Raw genomic sequence first — 22,381 nt, 5'->3', positions numbered from 1 at the left:
CTCTCTCTCTCTCTCTCTCTCTCTCTCTCTCTCTCTCTCTCTCTCTCTCTCAAAGATTGAGAAATGCTTTTATGGCTATAGTTTCTTTTCTGTCTCTTTCTGTCTCATTTTGACACATTGCAGGTGCCAATTTGAATGCCTTTGATATTATTCTTGTGCATGAAAACAGAAGCATTCCAGCAATTTCCATTGAATTCTTTAAGCAAGTTTGTTTTCTTTTGAGAATATTTCTGTTCATGAAATTTACAAATCAAAATGGAGCCCTTCTGCTCTATTTTGGGACAATGAAATTTGTTTAGTTTGAATGAAAAAAAAAAATTATTAAGCCTAAACCTAAATCAAAATCGAAATTTTAAAATAATTGGAGAGGAGGCAACTAGGGAGATGGTCAAGGACAAGGAGAAGATCGCGAAGAAGAAAACAAGGTCGGGGATGGTGTGGGAAGAGGAGGCTGATATTTCTTTCTTCTTTTCGATTGCAAAGACAGGTACAAACCGAACAAACGAGAAAGGATAAACGGTTACAGACTGAAATTTGGGAGGGTTGCACAACATCAGAATGGGTATTGTGTTAGCTAGAGAAAATTAGTTAAATATCTTTTAGGTTTAGGTTGCCTAAATTTTCAATATCATATACCACATGTTTAGGTTGCCTGAATTTTCAATATCATATACCACATGATGTGGTGTGCAAAGTGAGTCTCACCTAAGTATTAATCATAAGAGTGAGAATGATTGAAATTAAGAGAATCTTAAAATCAAGTATTTAAAGAATTAAGATGGAGTTTGGTTAGAGGTAATGAAATGGAATGGAATAGAAAGGAAATAATTTTCATTCCATTTCTTTGTTTGGTTGCATTTTAAATTATTGAAATGACATTCTAATGGAATACCCTTTCCACCATTTTGGTGGAATGACTATTCTATTTTGAAATGAAAAGAAAGACCATTCCAATGTAACATGAGAAAAAATTTAATAATTTTTTTATCAATTTTTTTTATGCATTTTAAATTTTATTTTATTCCTATTCCTTTTCTCATTTCCATTCCTATTCCTATAGTTTTATTCTACCCAACCAAACGCCACCTAAGAGAATAATGAAGTCCACTTAATCATAAGTCATCTACTAAACTTATATCAAACATAGTTTGGTTTTACATTTCCATTATCAAACATACAAACCCCAATACCAAACACCTTGAAAAGAATAATTAAAAATTTATCAAACATTTAAATGTAAATTTTTCTAAATTATTTTACAATTTTTTTTAAAGTAGAAAGTTAATTTCATTACCAAAATACAGGAGAAAACCTATATTGAAATTTATTCCAACCCCAACAACTTTATCATACTTTTTCAATGTTTGGCATGTTCAAAGCAAAGCTACTAACAAAAATGAACAAAATCAAATATTTTTAGAAACCACAACTAAAATTCTAGCAATTGTAGATTGGTTTCCACCTACAAAACCAAAGAATTAGTATCCCATTGAAGACTATTACAACCTCTTCATTTCTTAATCTTGGTTGGGTTAATTAAATGAAAAGATACAAACTAAGCTAGAAAGAAAATAAGAAACAAAAAAAAAAATAGACGAGGCACAAAAATTACAAGGTCATACTCATTCCCACATTCGAAACAGGCTCTTCTACTTTGCCTTCTTCAGCAGATTTGCAGTTCTGAATTCAGCATCATCTCGAACGAAACTCCACCAAATGTAAGTTAGTGGGACAGTGGTGGCATGCCAGAGCGCATGGGCGTCAACAAATCCTTGATATGGTGGGAAATCATAGATTTCGAGAAGCATTGCTAGACCCCCGGCCACTACCACTAGCCACAACTTCCAGCGAGATGGATGGCGAGTCACACCACCGAAAATAGCCCAAATCAGTATTTGTGCCACGCCCATGAAGACACAAACTATCATGTTCCACCCTGCAAGTTGAACATATGTATAAAGACTCGGGATAATTACAAACAGTGTTGATGATCATTTCACACTAGTTTTTAATCCGAAGGCAACCGAAGAATAAAAATAATCAGGCTTAAATCAAAAACAAAGACACAAGGAGAAGAATATAATACCGTAGTCTAATTTGTAAAAATTCAGAAACATTATATGGGTGGTTACAAAGGCAAGCAATGGGGCGGTAACCATGACTCTGGCAGCCTCATCCCTCACGTTAAAACTTCTTAGCACAGCCAGAATAAGGGAGTAACCAAGTAATGCCACCGCCGATGAGTAGTCTAACTTTTCTGTCAGGTCAACATCTCTGTAGTTCGATAACAAAACGTTAACCTCACAAGGAAAAGAAAGCAATAGAACAACCGAAATAAATGTTTCAGTTTCTGATTGAGAACATAGATAAAGAAAGCCGCATAACGAAAGCTTACCGGCAATGGAAAACAGCACTCCAGAACCAGGAATTCATTGTTAAGAGTCCATAGATATGCCATAAACCAGCAAACTCATAGTATGCCCTCTTGTCTTCCCTCAAAGGGAGCTTATAGTATATAAGAATGAAAAAGGATAGCCAACCATGAAAATGCATTGCAAGGTTCAGTGCAGAGAATATGACAGAAGCAGGTTCCTGGATATGAAAACTCCATCAAATTTCACAAACCTTAGAAACTATGCTAACACATTCAACTCTAAATCAAAAACATTATGATTATCGATATTACTACATAGGTTTTGAAAATTCTACCTGGATTCCATATACACGTTTGAAGGGCCATTTACCATGATATTTGAGAGGAGCAGAGCCGGGAAGAGATTCCCTTTCTTTCTCTCTATCAATCATACAATGGTAGCGACAATCACTTTGGCAATCCCATTGTTTCCACCTCAAATAAAGAGGCTCTTGGATATACCAAGGACCATCAATAGGGGCATCATTGGAAGAGAACTTGCAGTACGGAAAGCATCTTTGCCCTACACATCCCGTTTCTTTACACTCTTTCACACAAGCCCTATTTTCATTAACAAAAATACACTCCTTTACACATAGCAAAAATAGCAAAATCAAATAACACAACATAAACATTTGTACTCAACACACTCATTATAAACAATGCATTATTTCACTTTCTATAAATCTTTTCTTGGGACCAGGAGGGGCCAAGAAACTATATCAATTGTTATATAGGTAGGACTCGAACCTCAGACCTTGTAAAGGCAAACCACCAAAACCCTTGTGCTACCCGAAGTAACTTTTCAAAGATGATACAGTAGTTACTAATCAGATCAAATATTTACACTAAATCTCCAAATCAAAACTCTCCCCTTTTCATCATTGGTTATAATAACAAAAAGAATGGAGAAGGATAATAAATGTTATTCAGAATTATTCAGGCTAAGATCGATAGATAAATAAAGGCATACCTGTATTTTGGATCGGCATCACCAGCACTGGCATCTATAACACCAAGATTCCATGAAACCACCACAAGTAAAATGATGATCCAAAAATGTTGTAACATCTTACTGTTCAAACAATTCAAAGTGAAGTGTATCATTATGATTCTGTTAAGGGTGAAAATTAGTTATATGTTTAGGCAGATATATTATCCAAGAAAATTGAAAATTGAAAGTGAAAGATGGATTAGGGAAGAAAACAAAGTAAGTAAGATCTGGGAACTTACTGGAGAACCAAACCAATCTGAGAATTCCTTTGGTTTCTTCTTCAGAGCAATTAAACAGCTAGATTAACTGTCGATTATTGCAATCAAAATCAGATCATAATCTCAGCTAATTTTTACAAGATATCATTTTAACCAAAAAAAAAATCCCTTCTTTCCACTAAGGTTGATCAAACTGATAGAAGCAAACATATTCATTTGAATATACAAACTGATTAACAATGTCACTAATCAACTTAATTACCATTCTTTCTTATACAGCTTGAATTGACTCGCTATATAAATTCTCTGAGTCATAACCTTCAATACTTGTTAATCTACAAATTTTTGATTGATTAATAATGAAAACAAACATACAAATAGAATAAGAGAGAAGAACATACTTCTGATATTTCATGTCCAACATTCCTGATGTGGATGACTTTAGAAGGCTCTGTCATTGTTAATCACACAGTAACACCAACGTTAATAACATGAAAAAGTCAAACTAATTTACTAAGAAAAACCAGGACACATTCCAAGTACAAAAATATTATAATTACACCCATTCATAACCAAAAACTAAGTAATTGGTTTTGAATTTAATTTTCAAATCAATAAATTGAAGATAATAAACAAAGCAATCTTGTTTCAAATCCATTAATGAACAGTAAAAAATCCCATCCATTTCAACTGGACAAAACTACAGAGGACATAAGAAATCACAACCAAAAATTTAAAAGGGGATTCTTTTTTTTTTTTTCCAATTTCTTTTTACAAAGATACTAAGCTAATTAATTAGCATCAAATAAATCATCGTCCAAGGGAAAAACCTAATAACCCATTTCGATTGAAGACAAATCAAGAACAGGGTAAGAACCCACGAGGAGTAAAGGATTCCCAATTAGGAGGAAAAGGGTTATAAGTCGTAAAGCTATTTTCTTTGCAACCAAACAGACCAGACCAAACAACATTCATCCAAAGAAAGAAGAAAAGAGATCAATAATGAGAGAGAGAAAGAGAGAGCTTGCCTGATGAGAGGAGAGGGTTGAAAAGGAGAGAGATTTTAGGATTGTAGATCAAGTGGTTTTGGCAACTGAAAGCCGTATATTTTGTTTGCCCTATATTACCAAATACCATAGTACTAAGTTAATTCATTAATGTTGAATTTGTCAATTTATGTTCTTCTATTCTACTTTTGCTACTTCATTTTCATCGCCATAGTTTAGTCCTAATTTTTAATGTTAATAATAATGTGATTGAATTCATGTTAAAAGAAGCAAATAATAGAAGTTATAAATACAAGTACAATTATTATTTAGATAAATACTAAGAGTAGGGTTGTTTATTGGATCACATTCAATGAATTTGAACTCAAGCGATCCAGTTCAATTATTCATTGGATATTGAATTTTGTCTTTCGATACTATTCAATCGAATTGAGTCCTTCGATCTAATGTAATAGATGTATTGGGTTGGATAGATCGATTCCAACTATTGGATGCATTAATTGGTTTTCTATTGGATTGGATTAGATTCATCCAATCTATTTTAGTCCCATTTAAGTTTATTTCATTCAGAAGAAAAATATATATAAAAAGCATAGTTTAAAACCTAATAATAAACATACATATAAATATTAGTTTAGCCTAATCTAATTCTCATGATCCTTTAATAAAATTACTGAAAAATCAAATTTATTCAATACACATTGATATTTTTACTAGAAAAATAAGATTTAATAATTTAGATCTAAGATTTTTTTTTTCTTTAATCTCATGTGTAGGTGCATAATAAGAATAAAATCAATAATATATTAAATATATAAAATTATAAATATTTTTTAAAATATATAAATATAACTAGGTGATAATTGGATCGGTTCGGTTCGGTTATCCATTAGATTGGATGTCTCATCCAATAACCGATCTGATCCAATTAAATTTTTAAAATTTATATTTGATTTGAACCATTTATAATTAGATATTTGATTTTGTTAGTGTTGGGTTTTATGCCCTAAATAAAACTCAATTTCAATGTAATCCATTTTATTGAATATCAATAAAGAAACAGAAGTATTTTTCATTCATTTGTATGTTTTGGTTCATCTTATCAATTGTTTGTCTATTTGATTTATAAATTCATCCAAACCCTTTTCACATACTTGATCCTGTTTATTGTGTTGTCAACACAGTGGAAAGTAAACATGACTATGTGATTAAAGATTCCTAGATTTATCAGAACACTGGGGTTTTACTGATATGACAATCTACAACAGAGTTTACTTGCATTTGGAAAAATGCTATGTTCTTTCCAGAGCATTGGTTAAAGTAAAGCTTGGGTTGGATGCATGGAGTATGCATCGGAATGGACCGATATTGAACTTTGACATAGATTTATTAAACTTACCGTAATATCTATTCAAGTCAATATCACCTAGTTGATCCTAGATCAAATGATCTTAATCCTGATATGATTAGGTTCAATCTCAAGAGTGTTATTCGTGTTCTTTGATTTGTTAGTTAAGCCTACTTTTGGGTCAGGGTGATACTTACATTTTGGGAACATGGTAGTGCAATTGAGTGGGAGCGCTAACATAAATATGGAATTTATAGCTTCTATCTGGCTAATAGAAAGTAAAGGATGATTTCCTTCGAGCTTGACCAAACGGAAATAAATGGTGGAGTACTCATTTCACTTAGCTGAAATATTATTTATACGGAGTTAAGTGTTTTAAGGATAAAATACATTGTTATAGTGAGATTTCTCTCACTTAGAAACTCGAGACCAGACCCCTCTTTGAAGGACACGTGTATCCAGACTTCCAGTGAAGGCTGAAATGTCCAGGGGAGACTTCTCGAAGTTTAGACCTCGCCCAGGGTAAAACCAGCGAGGTATCGTGGATGCGACTTAATTCGTACCGCATAACTGTAATCCTCATCATACAGGGTAGACCCAGCTCGCATATGTCAGAACATGTGCGAGTACCTCCCTCTATACCTCCGCGGCAAGTATAGAGGCCAATGCCCTATGATGCAGTTTTGGTCCCAATGACCCAATAGCCCTAACGGACCAGTTTAAGTTCGCATGTCCAGATGCTACCAACTTCAGCATGCGACGTCCGTATCGAGCGATCACCTAAGGACGCAGACGTTCCAAACGTACGTGCGACCCTACGAACTCAACAGACGGAACACGAACGGTCAACTCGCAGATGCGAAGGACGCATACGTTGATGAGTTCAGTAACTGTCATATATTTATTAATGTTAACGTTGCCTGAGTTTAATCATGGCAATTCAATGTGTAAATAATGGATTAACAATAAATGTGATCCTCATGTAACCGATTGGGCACCTGCTTTGTATATAAAGGGGTGATCCACCATGAAAATGCACCTACGAATCCCTTGCTACAGTGGACTAAGCAGAACAAAATCTGACTGAACCACTATATTTCATTGTCTTCTGTATTTTTTCCAGCTTTATTGTCTGTTATCGCATTCCTATTGGAGTACTCGCCGTTTTAGGTTGAATACTCGCATTTATCATCTCCCAAACAATTCTATCTTTTACCAGCTAAATTACACTTCTTGGTGTTGTGAAATTCTAGTAACAACATTTGGCGCCGTCTGTGGGAATCGATTGTAAGATTTTATTTACCTCAAAGAACATTACTCAACATGGCTGGAAATCACGCTAACAGAGCTAACAATGAATCCATCAACATTGGAACGATGAACGTACCATTGCCTGGAACCGGAATGCCGCCTGTAGACGTCATCAACGGCGGGGTAGGAAGGAGCAACATCAGACCACTCAACCTGTTTCCAGAAACAACTGGTCCTCAAGCTGGAGGCACATCCACACCGCCGGCAACCATGCACTTTCCCCCTGTCACCCCGGCGGTCGTGTCCGAAGGAATGGTCCAGCTCACGACTGATCAATACGCTGCAATCCAGGATCAACTGCGAGCACTACAAGCCGAGGTAGACGGACAGAGTCGCGCTCGACACCCTCCTCGGGTCCCTGCCGTTCATAATGAAAACCCTCAGGTAACAGTTTCTCGACGTCAAACTAACCGTGTACGCAGGGAGCGAAGAACTGATCCTGAAATCTTGGATTTGAATCACCCGACGTCGAGAGATCAATATGCAAGGGTGCCTAACCAGAGCACGCGAACCGACGAGGATCCCGAGCGCCGCAATCCTCGCAGTCGTCATCTTCGAGATAACGACGCGGAATCAGCCTCTTCATCCTCGCATAACCGCACTCCAAGCAGATATACGAGGTCCGGCTCTGTGCAAACACAGCAGGGAGGACGCTACCGTGTACACCGAGGTGATCTGCGTGATCATCTCAATGCTGTCTTTAGGGCGCGCTCCCGCGGCCCGCGCAACACGGAGACACTCCATGACCCCCATATGGGCGATCAGGGTGTCAACGCAGTTGCCAACCCGCCTATCGCGCCGATCGCGACCACAGGGATTAACATCCCTTCCAACCTTGCGCCGCAGCGGGTCGCGAGCCCCACTGTTGTAGCGACTCCACCTCCCGCGACAGGAGGAATCGATCAAAGTATGCTTCTGCAAGCTTTGAAAATGCTCGAACAGCAGCGTAAACCCGTATACAAGCTGCACGGCACCTCTCCATTTACCGCAGAAGTGCGACAGGCCCAACTTCCAAAGGGATTCCGTTTATCTGAATCCCTCAAGTATAAAGGTACATCTAACCCATTAGACTACCTAGAGAAATTTAACACCATAATGGAAGTGGACCAGGTGCCGCAACTCGCGAAGTGTCGCATTCTCGCGGCTACGCTTGAAGAGAATGCCCATGACTGGTTCACCCAATTGCCAGAGGCATCGATATCGACATGGGAGAACTTCGTCGATCTATTTCTCACACACTTCCAGGCCACGATGACGTATAGGCCACCCTATACGACTTTGGCAAACATCAAGCAAGAATCTGGTGAGTCTTTGCAGAATTATTTCAAGCGTTTTAACGCTGAGGTAACGAAAGTTGAGAAGGCTCCCGAGTCTTCGCTTGTGTGCATGTTAATAACAGGTGTCCTGCCAAGAACCGACTTCTGGAAAGAGCTGCAGGCTCGAAGGCCAGAATCCTTGGTAGAATTCTTCGCCATGGCCGAACCTCATAAGAGAATCGAGAACTCCCTGGCGGAATTGGAAAAGGGCAAGAACAAGAGGCGATCACCCATACCGCGGTCGCGATCCCGCAGTCCGCGAGGAAAGAATTCCAGGGGCCGAAGCCCCAGAAGACGCAGTCCACGCAAACCGCGGAGCCCGAAGTTGGCTAAGTCGCCACCTAAAAAGGAGTCCTCGCCCAAAAGAAAAGGAGGACCTCGCTTCGTCAACTATACTGAACTCGCCGTCCCTCGAGACCACATCTATGCGGTTGAGGAAAGGAACGGCGTCTTCAAGAAGCCGCCCCCCATCAGGGGAAATCGCGACCGAAGAGACCCCAAGAAGTTCTGTAAGTACCACAAGGATATCGGTCACACTACCCTTGAATGTTGGGTCTTGCAGGACGAGATTGAAGAATTAATCAGACGGGGAAAATTCGATAAGTATAGAAGAAACGAGGAAAGTCATCCCCGAGCGGATGACAAAGGAGAAAATCAGAATGCGAGTGGCTCTAGAGCACCTCGCAATATCTTGACTATAATTGGAGGACCACACATCGCGGGCGACTCTCGCAAATCCCAAGAACGGTATGCCAGAGAAGCCAAGGAAAAGCCGCTTACCAATGTGAACAATCTTGGTGAACGGCCAGAGAAGCTCTTCAAGAGAGACTGCGAGGACATTGTCTTCATGGAGAGCGATGCGAGATGGGTCCACCACCCGCATTCTGACGCACTTGTAATAATTGCCAATATAGGTGGAGATAACGTCCATCGCATATTGGTCGACAATGGAAGCTCAGTAAATTTACTGAACTTCCAAGCCTTCAAGCAAATGGGGCTGCAAGAAAAAGATTTGCGGCCAATGACATCGAGCATCTACGGTTTCACAGGAGATGTCATAGCCATCAAAGGGATGATCAAACTCCCAATCACTTTGGGAACTGCCCCAATAACTGCCAAGTCGATGGCCGACTTCGCAGTAATTGATCAATACTCAGCATATAACGCCGTAATTGGACGGCCAATTCTGAAGGAGATGAAGATCGTGACTTCGATCTATCATCTAACCATGAAGTTCCCTACTCCCTCTGGAGTAGGGTCAGTAAGGGGAGTCCAATCTGACTCTCGAGAATGTTACAATGCAGCTGTCAAGCTCGCAGAAAAAAGGACAGTGAATGTTATCCACCTTTTGGACGCACCACCACCTCGCCAGGAGATCCTCAGGATCGAGGAGGTACCGCACATAGACAAGCCGGATTTGGATCCGAGAATCCTTGATCACACCGCCGCAGCCCAAGCCGCAGAAGACACAATTGAGATATGGTCGGGATATCTCCACAGGTCATGTGTCATCGCTTGAACATTGACCCCGAAGTGCGAGGTGTCCGACAAAAGCGCCGCAAAATGGACCCCGCGAGGTACCAAGCGCTGAAAGAAGAAGTTGACCGCCTCCTTGCCTGCGGCTTTATACGGGAGTCATTTTACCCCGACTGGTTAGCCAATCCGGTACTCGTGCCAAAGCCCAATGGCTCATGGCGTACATGCGTTGACTTTACAGATTTGAACAAAGCTTGTCCCAAAGACAGCTTTCCTCTTCCTAGCATCGACCAGCTTGTCGATGCCACTGCAGGCCACGCACTTTTAAGCTTCATGGATGCATACTCGGGATACAATCAAATCCCGATGTACGAACCAGACCAAGAACATACCTCGTTCATTACTGATCGAGGATTATACTGTTACAAGGTCATGCCTTTTGGTTTAATAAACGCAGGTGCGACTTATCAAAGGCTAGTGAATATGATGTTCGCAGATTTGATTGGAAAGACAATGGAGGTATATGTTGACGATATGCTCGTAAAGTCGCAACATGCGGAGGATCATATCACGCACTTGCAGGCCATGTTCGACATATTGCGACGATATAAGATGCGTCTAAACCCATTAAAATGCGTCTTTGGGGTGGGTTCCGGAAAATTCCTCGGTTTTATGGTGAATCAGCGAGGAATAGAAGCCAATCCCGCGAAGATTAGAGCGTTGGTAGAAATGCCGTCTCCGACTAAGCCAAAGGAGGTTCAGAGCCTCACAGGTAAAGTCGCGGCCTTAAACCGTTTCATATCCAGATCCTCTGACAAGTGTAAAGAGTTTTTTCAGATCCTGAAGGGTAACAAGAGGTTTCAATGGGACGAGAAATGCGAGAAGGCTTTTCAAGCGTTAAAAACGCATCTGGGGCAACCTCCAATTCTTTCAAAACCGTTGCCCGGAGAGATCTTGTCTATTTATTTAGCAGTCTCCGAGTATGCGATCAGTTCAGTACTTGTTCGCGAGGACCAAGGACGTCAGCACCCGGTGTATTACGTCAGTAAGCGGTTATTGGACGCCGAGACGCGTTACCCCCAGATGGAGAAACTAGCTTTTGCCTTGATAATATCCTCAAGAAAATTGCGACCTTATTTTCAGGCTCACAGCATTGAAGTTTTGACAAACTTCCCCTTAAGACAGGTCCTGGCAAAGCCAGAGGCATCGGGGAGATTATTAAAGTGGGCTATGGAACTGAGTCAGTTCGACATCAAGTATAAACCAAGAACCGCGATCAAGGGGCAAGCTCTAGCAGATTTTATACTTGAGTTCCCGAGCACAGAGGTAGCGGTTGTAGAGGGTGGAAATGATATCGCCGTGATGGACAAAGAGGTATGGACATTGTATGTCGATGGGGCCTCAAATAGTGAAGGTTCTGGCAGTGGGATATTGTTAATCAGTCCCAATAATTTCAAGGTACACGCTGCTCTACGTTTCGAATTCTCTGCATCTAACAATGAAGCCGAGTATGAGGCTTTAATCGCAGGTCTGAAATTGGCTCTCGAGATGAAAGTCGAATACCTACAAGCATTTAGCGACTCTCAAATCGTGGTATGTCAAGTAAGTGGAGAATACCTAGCGAGAGGCGGAAGATTGGTTAAATACTTAGCCAACGTTCGCGAAATCATGCAGAAGTTCAAGCATGTAGTTGTGTCTCGAGTACCGCGTACTCAAAATGCCCATGCAGACGCCTTGGCCCGACTGGCCTCCACTAGAGAAGCCGAATTACTCGATGTAATTCCGGTAGACGTATTGACTCATCCAACCATAGATCGAGAAACAATCATGGAGATCGATGACATTCAGGAGATTACCTGGATGACCCCTATCCTCGCATACCTCGACAAGGGGCTCTTACCTAATGATAAAATAGAAGCAAGGAAATTGCGACAACGAGCAGCCCGCTATGTGATATATGACCAGAGCTTGTATCGCAGAAGTTTTAGTCAGCCACTTCTCAAATGTATCAGTGGAGAAGACTGCGGTTACATACTGCGTGAAGTACACGAGGGAATTTGTGGCAATCATACTGGCGGTAATTCCCTTGCCTTAAAAATTATGCGACAAGGGTATTACTGGCCAACATTGCGACAAGATGCCCTCGCATTTGCAAAAAGGTGTGATAGATGCCAGCGAATAGCCACTTACACACACCAGCCCCCGAGTAACCTCCATTTTATCACGAGTCCCTGGCCCTTTGCAATATGGGGAATTGATTTAATTGGTGAGTTACCCAAGGGAAAAGGCGGAGTCAAATATGCTGTAGTCGCGGTTGACTACTTCACAAAGTGGGCTGAAGCAAAAGCACTCGCGACTATCACCGCAGTGAAGTTGCGCGAGTTCGTCTACACTTCCATCATCTGCCGTTTCGGCATCCCGCATACGCTCATTTCAGATAATGGAAAACAGTTCGACTGTAAAGAAATGCGGCAGCTATGCGATGATTTGGGGATTAAAAAAGCCTTTTCCGCAGTCGCTTACCCGCAGAGTAATGGACAGACTGAAGCAGTCAACAAAATAATTAAGCATACCCTAAAGGGAAAACTACAAGATCGCAAAGGGGCATGGCCGGATGAATTACCGCAAGTCTTATGGTCCTACAACACAACCCCTCGATCTACAACTGGCGAAACACCCTTCTCACTTTCTTATGGGTGCGAGGCCATGTTGCCAGTAGAGGTTGGGGCCGGATCCTTGCGCAGAGACGCTTTGGATATCTCGCAGAACAACGAGAATCAGTTGCTTTACCTTGATTTTTTAGAAGAAAAGCGTGATAAAGCACAACTACAAAACGCGGCTTATCAACAACGAACTGCAAGGTACTTTAACTCGAAGGTTAAGATAAAACCTCTGCGAGTAGGGGACCTGGTCCTAAGAAAAGTAATGCCAAACACCAAAGTCCAATCCCACGGAGTCTTCGGAGACAATTGGGAAGGACCGTACATGATCGCAGATCAAATTGGTGATGCCACTTATCGACTCGCAACACTCGATGGGACCGCGATCCCACGAGCATGGAATAGCGAGAGCTTGAAATTCTATTATCAGTAATATTCGCGTCCTTTGATTCGAGTACTTATACTTAGACATTTATTATTCAATATAATTCCTAAGTATAGGGGCATGTATACCCGCATGTATTACTGATTGTTTGAATAAAAGTGCCTGTTAAGTTTTTTCTACTTTGTTACACCAATTTGTAATTAAAGTCGCATATATATATATATATAGATATAACCGCGGTCACACCAAGTTGTGATCAAAGTTGAAAATAAAATCGCAAGTACCCATGTACTGCGTAAATATTAAAATGCATACTATCCCCGCGTGGATAGAAATTTGTCCAAAAAGTAAGAGGAAATTCTTTAAGTACAAAGTGCGAGTACCCGCGTACCGCATATATAAAAAAAAAACAAAACAGCGAAACAAAAGATAGAAAATAATCAAGCAGCGGGAGTAGTCTCATCAGGAGCAGCCTCATCCACGATCTTGCTCACAACTTCATTCTCGACCTCCTCAGCCTGCGCTCCCTCGATTTCATCTGGAAGGTTGCCTTGAGTCCGGGTAGGAGACATCGAGCGAAAGGCTTCAGCCATTTCAGCAGCTTCATCTCCAAGCAGCGAGAAGTCGAAGTCAGGGACCTTAGAGAGAGTAGTATAAATATAATCAGACACAGCCTGATCATACTGTTTTTTCCCACTCTCTCTCTCAGCCTCTAAGTCGCGAGCCATCTCAGCGATCGTGTCCTGCGACTTCTTGAGCTCGAGCTCCAACTGTTCTTTGGCCCTGTTGGCTTCCTCGAGCTCCTTGTGAAGTTCCTCCATCTTGGCCACCTCCTGCTTCAGCCTCTTTATGTTTTCCTGAAAATGGGCGTTCTGCCTCTTCAGCGAGTCAGTTTCCTTCGAAGGCGTGGCCACGGCTTTCATAAACAAAGCCACAGATTGTGCGGCCAGTTCAGTTGATCGAGAAACAAGTTCCTCATAAGGAATCTCGGCCAGTAATTTTTCCTGCATAGCCAGGAAGTCGCGAGGGCGAACCGGAGAATCAATGACAACCTTCTTCCCCTTATCCTGAGTGGTCTTGGCCAACTTCTTGGAGGAATCTGCAGCGAGCGAAGTCATCACATCGCTCTTCCTCTTCTGTGCGACGACTGGTGAAGATGCCGGTGTCCCACCCTTTTGCTTGATCTTCAGGACAGGGGCAGACTTCAGGAAAGTCATGTCTGCGAGCATAAAAGACAGATAAGTAAAAAAAAAATCACGACACTACTCATCACGTTATGGCGAAAGGACGAGTTACCTGAAGTTTCTCGAGGAGTTTGCTTGGAAAGCCGTTTATCTATCCGCTCCTGCTGTCTCTCAGATGGTTCTTTATATACTGGCTCCCGTTGAAGACTCGCGTTCTCAGGGATCAGTTTGTGTTCTCGCAATTTGGCAGTCGTACACAGCAATCGCCAGTCGCGATCTTGTACCGGAAGACTCCCAAGAATTTCAGCTACCCCCTTTTTATGAGCGTTAAGCGTTGGTCGAGCTGGTCTATCTGCGATGACAACAAAAGAACGAGTTAGCAAAAGATCTCGAAAAACAGAGTAACAAACCTTATCTAAGTCAACAAATATGCGACATACTGGGTCTGCGATTAAAGTCGGTTCTGATCCCAGGAACCTTAAAAACGTAGAACCATTTTGACTTCCAATCACCCATGTTCGAAACCATCCCCTCAACCCCGTTGATTTCAGAAGTCGCCCATTTACTAAAGCAAAAGAAGCCGTTATGAAGGCCCACGCTCTTTATGTCATAAAAATAACTAAATTCCTCTACTGACGGAGCTCTATGGGCGTACTCCATGTACATCGCATAGAAGGCTAGAACAGTGCGATAACTGTTGGGTGTTAGCTGAAAAGGCGATACGTCGTAGCGTCTAAGAATGGCTGCGACGAAAGGATGAAATGGGACTGTTACACCACATCGAAGAATGGGTATTGAAATGACCACGTCCTCCGTAGGGATGATCGCAGGGTTGGTGAACGGAAGATGCGCTCTCTGAGAGGGTTTGGGACTTTGAAACGCAAGCCGCAACAGATTTAACCTCACGAAAGTGGTGAAGTCAGACTTGACGACTCGCGAGACTAGGTCTTCGCATGAGAAAGGCTCGTTCAGTTGGGAGTCGTCAACCGAGTCCGTCCCGCTCCCTTCCGCTTCCTCTTCTTCCCCACCTGACTCGCGGGCTGGAGTAGTCCATCCCTCCTCCACCTCCTCGACCTCGATGTCAGGAGCCTGCCTCGTACGGATGAGGTAGTCGCGAGCTGACACTGTGGATTCACTATCTCGGATATCGATTGCCCCAGGTTCGGTAAGCTCCCGTACCATCTTCTCGATCTCCACAGAAGACATAGGACCTAACTCTATCTCCGCGGCCTCCATTTCGGAGATGTCCGTAGGGAGAAAACTGTCCCTCTCCTGGTCCGATTCCCCGTCAAAGGCGCGACCTCCTGATCCGAGCTGCTGGCTATCCGATAGATCGCTCATCTGAAAGATACAAGATCTTTTCAGCGTGATGAATGTGTGAAAAGATAAAGATAAGTAATCTCACCCGCAGTAAACTATAAAAGTCGCATTCAACGAGAAAGTCAGACTCTGTGCGAAAACTGAGCCTTCTATCGATATGCGAGAAGAAACGTAACTATCTTTGGGCGAGTAATTCACGCATCCTTGGTTGTGCGGTGTACCTCCAGAAACGGCTGGGAGTTTCCCAGTGACTCAAGAAGTATGCATTTTCGAGCATAACCCTGAAGTTACTGGGAGACACCCACCGTTTCGAGACAACCTACCAACCAAAAAGTACGATCATTCGAGTATTAACGCACGTCAACAAATGGCTGGGCGTATCACAGTATCTCAAGGGACATATAATCGCGTATATGGCCATTAGAATACTGTGACACACCCACCATTTGAAAAGGCAGTTAATACTCTTACCACTCAGCCCGCGACACGAAAAGATCCTAAAAAGTCTAATCAACAGTTAAACAGAAATAAGTTTGGAAACATGCGATTATTCAAGTTGTTCGACCGAGCCCTCGCGAGTATTCAAATTGTTCATCCGAATATCCGCGAGCATTCGAAGACGTGAATCAGTAGTGATCAGTTTTTTGCGATTATGTCAATTTACAGGCCCTACACTATGAGTATTACCCAGTATCATTTACCAAAACACATAAATACCCACCAGCATACCTTCCTAAAAAGAGTTTTCCATGAGCACCCAAAACCAGAAACACATTTTTTTTTTTCAAAATGCAGAAAACGAAAATGCAGGGGTTTAGAAGCTAACCTTTAGTTTCGATTCCTGCGGTTGTTCTCGATCACTTCTGAGAATGAAAATGCGGTGGGAAATGACAGAAAAGTTGGAATGAATTTCTTTTTTCTGGGCTGTATATACTGGGGAGAAGTTAAGAGAAAGGAGGGAAAAACGGGATATTTGATTCGTATCAAAGCGTTTAAATACCCCTATCCCTTATTTATTGGGATTGTGACACGTGGCAACCAGAATGCCTAAGGTCGCCCAATCCAACGGCCAGCTATGGCCACGCCTACACGAAAACCGAAGAGTTTCGTGACGTGGCATCCTAGAGATAATGAAAATTAATCATTACAGCCGTCATTTTTCGAAACCCTCGATGGGACAACCAAAAGGTCACCTCCTCGTGACAACCTTTCACCTGTCTCTCGAGCAGTAGTTTCCCTCAGTGACCGCTCAAGTCACATCGCGAAACTAGGGGCATGTGTTATAGTGAGATTTCTCTCACTTAGAAACTCGAGACCAGACCCCTCTTTGAAGGACACGTGTATCCAGACTTCCAGTGAAGGCTGAAATGTCCAGGGGAGACTTCTCGAAGTTTAGACCTCGCCCAGGGTAAAACCAGCGAGGTATCGTGGATGCGACTTAATTCGTACCGCATAACTGTAATCCTCATCATACAGGGTAGACCCAGCTCGCATATGTCAGAACATGTGCGAGTACCTCCCTCTATACCTCCGCGGCAAGTATAGAGGCCAATGCCCTATGATGCAGTTTTGGTCCCAATGACCCAATAGCCCTAACGGACCAGTGTAAGTTCGCATGTCCAGATGCTACCAACTTCAGCATGCGACGTCCGTATCGAGCGATCACCTAAGGACGCAGACGTTCCAAACGTACGTGCGACCCTACGAACTCAACAGACGGAACACGAACGGTCAACTCGCAGATGCGAAGGACGCATACGTTGATGAGTTCAGTAACTGTCATATATTTATTAATGTTAACGTTGCCTGAGTTTAATCATGGCAATTCAATGTGTAAATAATGGATTAACAATAAATGTGATCCTCATGTAACCGATTGGGCACCTGCTTTGTATATAAAGGGGTGATCCACCATGAAAATGCACCTACGAATCCCTTGCTACAGTGGACTAAGCAGAACAAAATCTGACTGAACCACTATATTTCATTGTCTTCTGTATTTTTTCCAGCTTTATTGTCTGTTATCGCATTCCTATTGGAGTACTCGCCGTTTTAGGTTGAATACTCGCATTTATCATCTCCCAAACAATTCTATCTTTTACCAGCTAAATTACACTTCTTGGTGTTGTGAAATTCTAGTAACAACATACATTGTAGGGTGTTACGGTAATCTAATCCCTTTACAGTGTAGATCATCTATATAGAGGATCATTGATCAAATTAGGATTATAACAATGGATAACTAATGACGTGTCTATATGGTGGAACATATAGAGCGTTCTATATACTGAGAGTGCAATTCTAAGTTTTATGCGTAGATTCAACGAATAATTAATAAGTCAGTGAATTTAAGATATAAATTCTTGATCTGCTTATTGGAAGCTCGGATATATAGACCCATGGTCCCCACACTAGTTGAGACAATACTACTTGTAAGACTCATTTAATTGGTTTTGATTAATCAATTATAATTCTCAAATAAAACTATGTCTATTTGTGAATTTTTCACTAAGCAAGGGCGAAACTGTAAAGAAAGAGATTCTAGGGTATATTTATTAATTAAGATACTTTGGTTGGTCTAATTAATAAATATAATAAATGACAATATTATTTAATAATTATTAAATAGTTGAAATTTACATTTAAATGGTTGAATTTGAAAATTGGCGTTTTTGAGAAAATGAGATGCAGAAATGATAAAACAGCAAAATTACAAAAGTGAGGCCCAAATCCACTAAGCCATGGCCGGCCACTTATGTAGGCTTTGTCATTTAATATTTTCATTATTTTAATGCCAAATAATTCAAACCAAACCCTATGTGGCATGCTATAAATAGATAGTGATGGCTTCAGGAAAAGTAACTTTTGCATCTTATTCCTTTCAGAGAAAAACCTGAGCCATCACACTAAACCTAGCCGCCACTCTCTTTTCTTCTTCTTTCTTGATTGTTTCAAATCCTCTTAGTGATAGAGTAGTGCCCACACACAGCAAGTAGTACCTCAATCATAGTGTGGAAGATCGTGAAGAAAGCAATTCAACAAGAAGGACATTCGGGCTCAGATCTTGACAATACTCTGCGACAAAAAGGATACAAGGGTTAGAGATTTGAGTGGAAGGAGACATATTATTCCGCTGCACCCAATGTAAAGTTTCTCATACTTTAGATGTGTTTATTTATAATCATTTTAGAAGTTCATATTTAGGATGTTAATCAACATACTTGTGAGTAGATCTAAGATCCTGGTAAAATAATTTCCAACAATTAGATCAATTGGAATTGGATCGAATGACTTTTTGCACGCCCCTACTAAGGGATACTTTAAGTTGTCAAGCACATACCGCTATAAATGTAATTTAATATTAAGTCCTACATATTTTTTTATTTAATTTTTTTTAAATATTTTAATTTGATAAATAATATAGAAAAATATTAACCACTAATATGCTACATCATATGTTCGACACATTAATGCCTAATAAAATCATTATTATTTAGGATTACAAGTATGTATAATCAATTTTATCAATTTTAAATAATATAAAATTTTTCCTTTCAAACTCAAACTACAAGAGCACTCTTTTTTTTTTTTTTAATAAAAGCATTCATATAATAGATTAAGCGAAAATTAAAACTCACGGTCATTACAAAAAAAATGTTCAAGAATCGATGGAATAGGAATACATCTGAACCTTTGGTGGGTGAACACCCACTTAGCCACATTATGGGCAACAAAATTATAATTCCTACTAATATTAGAGAAAATACAACTAATAAAAATAAAAAATATATATATATAGTTCCAAAAACCTATGCCTTTACTACTCCAAATTTCCTTCAATTTTGGAAGGATATACTGATGCAAGTTGGATAGCCAATTTTAGGGATAATTTGTCCACAACTGGTTGGGAATTTACCCTAGGTGGAGGGGTGGTTTCTTAGGGGTCCAAGAAACAAACATGCATTTCTCATTCCACAATGGAAGCGGGGTTTATAGCTCTAGCTGTCACTAGGAAAGAGGCCGAATGGTTAAGAGATCTCTTAATTGAGATTTCGATTATTAAAGAGGATATATCTACAATATTGATACATTGTGATAGCCAAGCAACATTGGCTAGAGCATATATTGGATTATACAGTGAGAAGTCTAGACATATTAATCTAAGACATGGATATGTAAGTAAGTTGATTCAAAGAGAAGTCATCTCAATATCTTATGTGAGCTCAAGTGAAAAATTGGCGGATCTATTTACGAAGCCATTAATTAGATATTTAGTGGAAAAAACTTCTAAAGGGATGGGACTAAAACTCCCTCAATCGGTTAACAATTGAGGGTAACCTATCTTAATACTAGTAACTTTACTAGTGTTAGGTTCAATAGGTAAGAACAAAATCAATGTGTGAACAAATATGATAAGCATTATATGTCCCATCCTATAAAGCTACGAAGTACTTAGTGAGTTACCGATTTGAGGGTTAGACTTTTAAAAGTCTTTAATAGAATTCAGTTTGGAAAACAAGTATTTTGGTAACAAATACTGTAGAATTCTACCTATATTGACTTAAGGGTGGTGCCACCCTAAATGAGAAATAGGGAATATATTTTCTCAACAAGGTCAATGAATGGAATGTGCACAAGGGCATTAACAGTGCAAAGCGAGACATGAGGTATTGGGTGAACTTAGCAAAGGTGTGTGTGTCATCACTCACTGTTTTATTATAAAAAAAAGTTGGTTCAATGCTTTGTCAACCAAATTTTAAAAAAAAATTGCGATGATTACACTATAGTTAAGTTCAAGTTGAAAAACACTTAACTTTATGCACTTAAGCAATGACTCTATAGAGAGTGTTGATTTATTCAATCAAAGTGGGAGATATATGAGACATTTGATTGATTAAATAAAGTGTTACGATGAAGTATGACAAATTTTAATCTAGTGGGAGAATGTTATATTATTTATTAAACAATATAATATTTAAAATTAAAATTTTGATATATTATATATATTATTATGGATATAATATATAATATAATTGGGAGTTATATACATGTAATAATCACAATATAATGTAATTGGGAGTTACATATATGTAATAGTTGTAACATAAGAGGTGGAATTATTTATATTTTGTAACTTCCACATGATCACTAATTGAGTGTGTAAAGAGTGGTTACACAACTTAATTTTTTGAAATTCAAAACTATAATTCAAATATAGTTGTTGGGGATTGAATTTTGTCATTTATAATGTGTATAAGTGATATAAAATAAAGTGAGAATAGTTTGGAGTGTTATTTGCAAAAGCTGAAAAATTTTGTAACTAGTAACTAATTTACTATTTTTTCTAGCATTAATAGTATAACGTTTTTTACTATAGGGATGAATCTTAACAACTCCCATAACCTCCAAATCACCCATTTAATTCCATTTACACTCATTAAGAAATGGTAACAACCATTGGGTGTAGGATATTTGAATTTCAAAGTATGTGATCCTAAACACTATAAATAGAGATCTTGGTTCACCATTTGAGACACACTCTTCTCTTTTATACACTATTATGTATATACTTTTATATAGTCTACTTTTACTTGTATCTTTGAGTTTTGAGTTGTAACTCTCTTCTTTTATTTGTATTTTGTGCTTTGGGATTGTAACTCTTTATTTGATATATTGTTCTTGTAATATTTTGCTTAGAGTTGTAATTGTCTTAGTCTTTTATTCATCTATTGTAATCTCTTTTTTATTTCTAACAACTACGAGTGTCCTTTGACATTTTTCACCAAATCATCCAAATCAAAACTCTCTAAAATAATTTCTGGCAATTATTATCTTTTTAGTTATTATTTTATTTTAGTTTAGTTTTAATAAGGCAATCTATTTATTTGTGGTTATTAGATTATTTTAAGGAATAATTACATAAGGCGCCATTTTTTGTAAAATACTTATATTTTTACATTCAAATAATATTTTTTTTTTCCATTTTTATGGTTTTCTAAAAAATAACACGAAAACAACATAAAATCAACAAGAAAACTACGTAAAAGTAACATCAAAATAACAACAAAAAATAACATACATATAACAAAAAATCAACAACAAATTAACAAGATTACAACATAAAAAAGGCCGTATTTTATGTAAATAAAATCAAAAAAATCGTAAAAATATTAAAATTTTTGTGAAATCGTATTTTTGTAATTTTTTTGTTGTTTTTATGTTTTTGTGAAATAATCTCTTATTTTAATTATATTAAAGTTATAGAGTTATTGAACTGGAAAATTCTGAGTTTTGGCGACTTCAAACTATGCACTTGCCGTGGTATTATTCCTTAAACCCCCAACAACTTTTCAGTTAGTTAGTTAGTCTTTAACTAACTTAACTATTAAATAGGACAACTTGCATATTGGTCCCTTGGGCTATATAAAGAGAACTACTCCTCTCATTTCAAAGGGCAAGAAGAATGAGTGAAGTCAAACACAAGAGAGAGACACAATACAGAAAGAGAGAGTGGTTAGAGTGAGAAATGGAGAGAGAAATCTGAGAAGAGAGGGTTGGGATTGGGAAATTGTATTGAGCAACATTGTTGATTATGTTGGCTCAGGTTAGTGAGTTAATGAGTATTGAAGGATTACACCATGGATAACTTACTGTGATTATTTCCTTGTAGCTCCTGAGATTGATATCTCTTGTTCTCATTATCAATAAAGATTGGTGGTAAAGCTTTCAAACTGGAGTATGACCAAGTT

General features: G+C 39.4%; 2 protein-coding genes across 2 annotated transcripts; both read right to left on the bottom strand.

Annotated features, from left to right (window-relative positions):
- Positions 1-1,299: 1,299 nt before the first annotated feature.
- Positions 1,300-4,884, bottom strand: LOC115708276 (uncharacterized). Its single transcript, XM_030636507.2, has 8 exons — positions 4,654-4,884; positions 4,027-4,076; positions 3,647-3,713; positions 3,387-3,488; positions 2,710-2,974; positions 2,396-2,592; positions 2,087-2,274; positions 1,300-1,936 (listed from the first exon to the last, which is right to left on the bottom strand). Exons 4-8 carry the CDS (start codon positions 3,482-3,484, stop codon positions 1,650-1,652), a joined length of 1,035 nt encoding a protein of 344 aa, XP_030492367.1. The 5' UTR covers positions 3,485-3,488; positions 3,647-3,713; positions 4,027-4,076; positions 4,654-4,884; the 3' UTR covers positions 1,300-1,649.
- Positions 4,885-13,566: 8,682 nt separating this feature from the next.
- Positions 13,567-15,701, bottom strand: LOC133032615 (uncharacterized). Its single transcript, XM_061106635.1, has 3 exons — positions 14,753-15,701; positions 14,425-14,664; positions 13,567-14,347 (listed from the first exon to the last, which is right to left on the bottom strand). Exons 1-3 carry the CDS (start codon positions 15,651-15,653, stop codon positions 13,569-13,571), a joined length of 1,920 nt encoding a protein of 639 aa, XP_060962618.1. The 5' UTR covers positions 15,654-15,701; the 3' UTR covers positions 13,567-13,568.
- Positions 15,702-22,381: the final 6,680 nt, after the last annotated feature.

Source organism: Cannabis sativa, chromosome X (genome assembly GCF_029168945.1).
Source record: "Cannabis sativa cultivar Pink pepper isolate KNU-18-1 chromosome X, ASM2916894v1, whole genome shotgun sequence".
Lineage (NCBI taxonomy): Eukaryota > Viridiplantae > Streptophyta > Magnoliopsida > Rosales > Cannabaceae > Cannabis > Cannabis sativa.
Note: the sequence above shows the minus strand (reverse complement) of the source record. Positions and strands in the feature narration are given on the sequence as shown.